Below are 7,824 nucleotides of genomic sequence, written 5' to 3'. Positions count from 1 at the left end.
TTATTATTATTATTATTAAAGTAAGCTTTAGCCCAATGTGGCACTTGAACTCACAACCCCCAGATGCAGTCGCACGTTCCACCGACTGAGCCAGTCAGGCGTCCCTGGAGCTGATTTTTAAATTAAGGAATAACCAATTCTTTGGGGAGAGGACTAGATCTCGCCGCATTAAAGACCCTCCGCCTCCTCCCCCTTCGGGCTCCGCCCCTCCCTCGCCCCGCCCCTAAGCATGCCGGTCCGGCTCCCGGGACGTGGGCGGCCGGTGAGCATGCGCCCTAGGCGCAAAGCACGCCGGGAGTTGTAGTTCCGCCATCGGACGGAAGCCGGGACGGACTGCGGCGGGATGTGGCCCGGAATATTGGTTGGGGGGGCCCGGGTGGCGGCAGGTAGGTCCCCCGCGCTGGGGCCTCGCCTCGCCGCCCGGTTCTCCCCGCGGCGGACGCCCAAGACCGGCGTGGCCCTGCAGCGGAGCCTGCACGCGACGGCGGCCCGGGCTCTCCCGCTCATTCCCATCGTGGTGGAGCAGACGGTACAGCGGCCGCGGGAACTCGGCCCCGGGTGGGAGTCGGGGGTCTTGGGGCCGGCTCCTGACCCTCACCGCCATCTTTCTCCCCCAGGGTCGCGGCGAGCGCGCCTATGACATCTACTCGCGGCTGTTGCGGGAGCGCATCGTGTGTGTCATGGGTCCGGTGAGTGCCCCGCCGGGATCCTCCCCTGCGCCTGCCCAGACCCCACGCGCCCCTCCTCCTCGAACCCCCTTGACCTTTGACCCTTCCCCCTTGACCTTACTGCCAAGGCTCTGCCCTGGTCCCAATCTGACACCCCACTTCCTGGGCACAGAAGCCTTCAGCCCCCTCTGCTGGCCCCCACCGCCCACCCCCACCCCCACCCCCACCCCTTCTTCAAACTCTGCGTTTCCCTTCCCTCACGCTGACTCCCTCCCTTACCAGTGATCCTCCTCCCCATTCCTGGCTCTGATCCCTCTCTCCAACCCTCCTCACCCCTTCCCTTCCTTGCCCCGAGCCCACTGACTCCCCCCTTCCCGTGCCCAACCCCCCGTGGGGCCCTACCACCCCTCACCACCTCCCCTCCCTGGTCCTGAGTTCTCTGCAGCCATCTTACTTGGGCTCTGACACCCGTCCTTGTTCCCTGACTTCATCCCCAGCCACCTCACAATTGCTTCCCTTAGCCGGCTCCTTACCCCCCAGCTGCGCCAGCCCACCCTCCCCGCTTCCTTGCAGATCGACGACAGTGTCGCCAGCCTGGTTATCGCGCAGCTGTTGTTCCTGCAGTCCGAGAGCAACAAGAAGCCTATCCACATGTATATCAACAGCCCCGGTGAGCAGAGCCTTCCCTGGGGGCCAGGGCCGCTTCCTGGGACACTCCAGGTGACTCAGGGGACAGAGAAACACCCCCCATCAGGAACACTCTCCCTCTGGAGGAAGAAAGGGTGCTGAGCTTCCTGCAGAGTTCCAAAACGGTCTCCAAACCTCCAAAAGTTGCCTGTTCCTTGCTTTTAAGTCTACGTTCACAAACGGGCAGCTGAGCCTGTCTCCTTGATCCCACACATAACATTTTACCAACCTGACCCGGTGGTCAGCATTTTAAAACTGGTAGCTGCCACCACTGACTGGTCCCCCTCCCAAAAGAGAATAGCTCATCTTGACTGAGTGCCGATTGTGCCCTGTACTTTAGGCGTTTTATAGGCACTGAACTCATCCGGTCCTCGTGGCAGCTGCCGGTGGTAGGTACTGTTCAGTGATCCCCGGTCTGCCGGAGACACCGTGGAGGCTGGGTAGCTTGCCCAAGGTGACACCGACGACATTGCCAGGACAGGCTGGCTCCAGAGCTTCCCTCTTGGCCACCACTCTCCCCGACTTCCACTTTCTCTTGAAACTCTGACAGATCTGGTCCCCCCCTAGGCCCATGTGCACAGGTGCTAACAGTCAGCTCACTCTGGAGCATGCGCTCTCCTCTTTGCCCTCACTTAGTTTGTGTCACCCGTTGCTGTCACCTCCCTACCTTTGGAAGTATTCACGTTTGTGACACCGGCTTTAAGGGGCTGCCTCCACACAAGCCCTCCCCAAGGCCAGGGGCTTCGCTAGGGAAAGGATGCAGGGAGGAGCCAGCACAGCCCCTCACTCCCCCCCGCCCCCCCTCCCCCACAGGCGGCATGGTGACCTCGGGCCTGGCCATCTACGACACGATGCAGTACATCCTGAACCCCATCTGCACGTGGTGCGTGGGCCAGGCCGCCAGCATGGGCTCGCTGCTTCTGGCCGCCGGCACCCCGGGCATGCGCCACTCACTCCCCAACTCCCGCATCATGATCCACCAGCCCTCCGGGGGTGCCCGGGTGAGTGCCGGCCCCGTGCAGGCTGCTTTGGGATGGGAGGTGCTGTCTGGACAGGAGGACTGACTGGGTAGAAGTCACGGGGGAGTGTCAGTGCTTGAAATACGGGTTTTACAATGATTCGTGTATGGTGAGGCCATCTGATCAGGAAAGGACTGCCTTGGGAAGATGGTTTGTTACTCACAGTTCCCAAGGCGGGGGGTGGAGGGGGGGGCACACGCCACGTCATGCTTGGCCACGTGGGAAGCACCAGGGTCGCTCCGGAGGCAGAGAGCAGGGGGTGGGGGGGGAGTGGACAGGGATTTTACTGTGGTTTCTGCAGGAAGGAACAGTGAGGCAGGGCCAGCAGACTCAGGACTGGCTTTGAATGATCTCAGCAGGCTCATGGGGGTAGGGGCAGGGGACAGTGGCCCTGCGTATGAGAACCCCACGGAGGAGGTGGTTGAGGGTGTGCACACTGATGGCTGGTTTGCCCAGGAAAACTCATGGCTGAGTTGGAGCTGTCCGCTCTCTCCAGGAATCCACTTGCCCTGGGAGGGGCGAGGCTCCACATGCAGAAAATGCAGTTAATACAGGAAGCCTTGGGGCCCCTGAGTGGCTCAGTCGGTTAAGCTCTTGATTTTGGCTCAGGTCATGGTCTCGGGGTCACCGGATGGAGCCCCGCATTGCATCAGGCTCCCTGCTCAGCGGGGAGTCTGCTTCTCCCTCTCCCTCTGCCCTTTCCCCCCACCTCTCTCTCTCTCTAAAATGAATAAATAAAATCTTAAAAAAAAATACAGGAAGATTTCCTGTATTTTGGGGGCAAAGATGCAGCAGGGTGTGCAGGGCCTCGAGAAGTCCTGCTCACCTGTCTGAACGACCTCTCCAGCCTCCCTGTGAGTGACTGATGCTCATTCTGACCTTCTCCCTCTTACCCGCCCTTGGGCCACCCCCCAGGGCCAAGCCACAGACATTGCCATCCAGGCAGAGGAGATCATGAAACTCAAGAAGCAGCTCTACGGCATCTACGCCAAGCACACCAAACAGAGCCTGCAGGTGATCGGTGAGTGCCCCTGCCCCGGGCGGACCCCCGCCTGCCCACCTTTATTTTAACCCACACACACATATGTGGCAGGCCTTGTGACACTCAGGGCTGGACCATCCTCTGTCTGGCCACTGTGGGACGTGGAGCAGCGTCCCTGGCTGCTGCCCACTGGATGCCAGTAGCACCTTCTGTTTGTGATGACCAAAGCTGCCTCCCAATGTCCCCTGGGGGTGCAGAATCACTCCCAGTGGAAATCCCCTGTCCTGAGCACTTTAAAGAGACCCGTTAGCAGAATCTTGACGAAAACTTCCTCGAAACAAGCCAAAGGTTTGAACGCGGTCCTCAGTAAAGAATATTCCAAATGGCCAAGAAATACAAGAAAAGCTGCTCATCATCTTTAGTGATGATATTTTAAAATGACATCATTAGGGGCACCTGGCCGGCTCAGTCAGGAGAGCATGTGACTCTTGATCTCAGGGTTGGGAGTTCAAGCCCCACGTTGGGCTTGGAGACTACTCAAAAATAAATAAATAAATAAAATTTATTTATTAAAAATAAAATAAGGCACCTGGGTGGCTCAGTTGGTTAAGCGACTGCCTTCAGCTCAGGTCATGATCCTGGAGTCCCGGGTTCGACTCCCACGTCAGGCTCCTTGCTCCATGGGAAGCCTGCTTCCCCCTCTGACCCTACGCCCTCTCACGCTCGCTCGCTCTCAAATAAATAAATAAAATCTTAATTTTTTAAGATTTTAGACAGTACATGGGGGGAGGGGCAGAGGCATAGGGAGAGACAAATCCAAGCAGACTCCACACTGACCGTGGAGCCCGACACGGGCTCGATCTCACGGCCCTGAGATCATGGCCTGAGCTGAAACCAAGAGTTGGATGCTTAACTGACTGTACCACCCAGGCACCCCTTGCCCATCTATTTTTTTTTTTAAATAACATCATTGGTCTTTAGAGAAAGGCCAGTTTAAGGCCGCAGTGAGATGCCATTTCAATCCATTAGAACAGCTAAAATCTAAAACCCAACACCCAGTGCCAGTGAGAATGTGGAGCAACTGGAACGCTCACCCTCGGCAGGCAGGACCGAGGATGGCATCACCGCTCTGGAAAGCCGTCTGACACTCCCAGCTCAGGCTCAGAATGCCCCCAAAATGTCACGGTTCCCCCGCTCCGCATGTAACCAAGAGAAGTGAGCGCTCATGGCCACCAAAGCTGCGGACGGGAACGCAGACGGCCGCCCTGTGTGTAGGAGCCCCATGCTGGGAGACACCCTCATGCCCAACAGCAGCAGGACAGGCACTTTGGTGCTTTATTTACGCCGTGGAATCCCACACGGCAATGACAGAGACCCGTCCACGGCGACCCACAGCAGCCGGGCTGAATCTCGGAAACATATTGCCGGGTGGGAAAAAGAAGTAAACACTCTGTGATTCCACATATTTAAAAACAAAAAGAAGCAGGCTTATCTATGCCGTCAGGCCACCGTTAAGCTAGCAATTACTGTTGGGCCGGAGGAGTTAGTGACTGGAAGCAGGCTCAAGCAGGGGGCGGTCAGGGGCCTGGGTGCTGGCCATGTGGGTTATGTTCTGTCTGAAATTCACACCTTCTGCTTACCATCTGGGTGTATATTAGACATCAGTAACCAGTAAAAAAAAAAATGGAAATGGGTATTTTACCAGTGGGGAAACTGAGGCACCAAGCGGGGAAGGCCAAGGTCATCCAGCGAAGAAGTGGCAGAACGGGGACCCCAACCTGGCCCCAGGCCTCCGCCCTTAACCCCACACATCCTTGCTTCCCCTGGCAGAGTCGGCCATGGAGAGGGACCGCTACATGAGCCCCATGGAGGCCCAGGAGTTTGGCATCTTAGACAAGGTTCTGGTCCACCCTCCCCAGGACGGTGAGGATGAGCCGGAGCTGGTGCAGAAGGAGCCCGTGGCAGTGGTGGCGGCAGCAGAGCCCGCCCCAGCAAGCATCTGAGAGCTGGGACCTCACCCTCCAGAGGAAAGTCGGGGGAGCCAGGCACCAGTCAGACGCTGGCGCCACAGCCCTGCCCACCCCTCACTGCTGAGCCTGGAAGGGCCCTGTGAGGAACTCTGGGTTTGGGGCTGCCCCTCAGGGCAGGTATCTTGAATGAGACACTGTGATTTTCAATTAAATCTTTGTAGTCTTTGATCCCCATCTGTGTCACCTTCCCTGCCTGCTCCACCGTGGCTCGCACACGTGTGCCCTGCACGAGGCCTCCTCTGCTTTCACCGTGACCCTGAGGCTCTGACCTTCCAAGCCCTAACTGCAGCAAACTTTACTGAGCAAATAGGACATTTCAGGCACTGTTCTAGAGGCCACGACATATCGTGAAGAAAACAAAAATCCCTGTCTACAAGAACTTATTCTTGTGGAGGTAGACAGTTCCTGAAAAAGCAGGGAAAGAGGTATGCAGTGTGTGAGAGAGAGAGTTACAGCGTTCGATGGGGTGGCCAGTGAAGGCCTTGCTGAGAAGGTGATGCTTGAACAAGGTTTAAGGTGAGAGAGGGACAGAGCGGTCCAGGCAGTGGGCATAGCAAGTGCAAAGACCCTGTGGCAGGACTGTGGCTGCCAAAGGGGAGGGGCCCCTGAGGAGGCTCGTGGCTGAAGTGGAATGGCAGGGGGACGGTGGAGAGATGAGAACAGAAAGGAAGGAGGACAGGGGCGCCTGGCCCAGTCGTTAAGCGTCTGCCTTCGGCTCAGGTCATGGTCCCAGGGTCCTGGGATCGAGCCCTGCATCGGGCTCCATGCTCCGCGGGAAGCCTGCTTCTCCCTCTCTCACTCCCACTGCTTGTGTTCCCTCTCTCACTGTGTCTCTCTCTGTCAAATAAATAAATGAAATCTTTAAAAAAAAAAAAAAGGGAGGAGGACAGACCTTAAAAGGCCTGGTAGATTGAGCAAGGAGGGAGATGAGCCATGGAGGGTTCTAAGAAAATGACAAGCAGGAAGACTGTGGCTGCCATGGAGTACTGGGAGGGCTGCAGCTAGCGTGGAAACCGGAGACCAGTTCAGAGACTTGGAATAATCAGATGAAGGCTGGCGGCCCCAGCTGGGTGGCCAGGAGAGGTCAGATTCTAGGCAGGTTTTAAGGCAGAGCTGACGGGTGGCACGGCTGCAGGGAGGCGCAGGTGTGGGGGCAGGGGATCAGGAGTCGAGTTTGGACACGTTAACTTTCTGGTGTTGGACACATCCCAGGGGGCGGATAAATCTGGGGTCAGGGTTGGGAATGAAAATGGAAAAGACATCATCGGTATGTCGATAAATTAGCAGTCAGGCTGAGAACCGGCTGCTGGATCTGGCACAGTGGAAGTCACTGATGGCATCAGTAGGGGCACTTTCAGTGCCAAAAGCCAGCCTGGAGTGCACCCAGAGGGAAGGGGCGGGAAGACACGGGAGCTGGACACATATTTCAAGGAATTTCATTGTATAAGGAGAGCTGAGAACCTGTGGCTGTCCCTGGAGGGGTTGTGGGGTCAATATTCCAACGTATTTCGAAAAAGATAAATCTTTACAAAGACCCCCAGAATACCATTTGCAAACCTAAAAAAAACAATACTTCACTGTCGTCACATATTCAACCAGTGTCCAAATCTTCCTGGTTTACCTCTATGTTTTTAGTTGGTTCGAATCAGCATCCAAATAAGGTGCACCTTGCAACTGGTAGGTATATCCCAAAGTCTCTTTTAACCGTGGGTTTTCCCCTTAATCTCTCCCTCTTTTTCTTCTCTTTCCTTGAAATTCACTCTCTTGTCTCGGGGACTTTCCATCTGAATTTTGATGATTGGATCAGGATGGGCTGTGACCTCTGTCCTTCATATTTCCTGTGACTTGAGGTATAAACCTAGGTAAGTCTGATCGGGTTCAGGTTCCATTTTTGGCAAGTGACCTCTTAGGTGGAGGTGCGCACGTCCATCAGGAGGCGCCCAAAGTGTCGTGGTCCCTCATTTTGTGATGTTAGGGGCAGATGACAAACCGTGTCTAGATCCACTAAATGTTCCAATAAGGGCAGCAAAGTGGTGCTCCGTCAATTCTACGCTTAAGGGAAGAGGAGGGTTTTTTTTGTTTTTTATTTATAAGGTGGGAGCCAGCCTGTTTGTACACGGGTGGGAATGACCCAGTTGAGAGGGGGCATGGGTGATGCTTGGCTTCAACGTTTGACCCCAACCTCTAACTTGGCCCCACCCCATGATCATGGCCTTGATGTCACTCCCCTGAACCCCGTGCCCTTGACCCCTTCCTCTCAGCCTGAGCGGACTTTTCCCTTAATCTCAAGTCCTGGCCGACTCCACAACCGGGGCCTTGGCCCAAGGCCTCCAATAGCTCCTGACCCCGAAGCCCGTCGAGCCCTGCCCCCCGGCCTCCATCGTCTATGGCGCCCCACAGCGCGGGGAGGGGGGGGGGGGAGGCGGGTTCTACCGGGA

At 56.5% G+C, this 7,824-nt stretch overlaps 1 protein-coding gene across 1 annotated transcript; it reads left to right on the top strand.

Moving 5' to 3' along the window:
- Positions 1–307: 307 nt before the first annotated feature.
- Positions 308–5,554, top strand: CLPP (caseinolytic mitochondrial matrix peptidase proteolytic subunit). Its single transcript, XM_028126416.2, has 6 exons — positions 308–529; positions 618–689; positions 1,242–1,338; positions 2,169–2,356; positions 3,290–3,395; positions 5,187–5,554. The coding sequence occupies exons 1-6, from the start codon at positions 344–346 to the stop codon at positions 5,357–5,359; spliced, it is 822 nt and encodes a 273-aa protein (XP_027982217.1). The 5' UTR covers positions 308–343; the 3' UTR covers positions 5,360–5,554.
- The last annotated feature ends 2,270 nt before the right edge of the window (positions 5,555–7,824 follow it).

Source organism: Eumetopias jubatus, unplaced genomic scaffold, assembly GCF_037043125.1.
Source record: "Eumetopias jubatus isolate StellerSeaLion01/CBP00866 unplaced genomic scaffold, mEumJub1_p1.0 scaffold_1, whole genome shotgun sequence".
Classification (NCBI taxonomy): Eukaryota; Metazoa; Chordata; class Mammalia; order Carnivora; family Otariidae; genus Eumetopias; species Eumetopias jubatus.
This window is presented reverse-complemented; position numbering and strand designations above follow the sequence as displayed.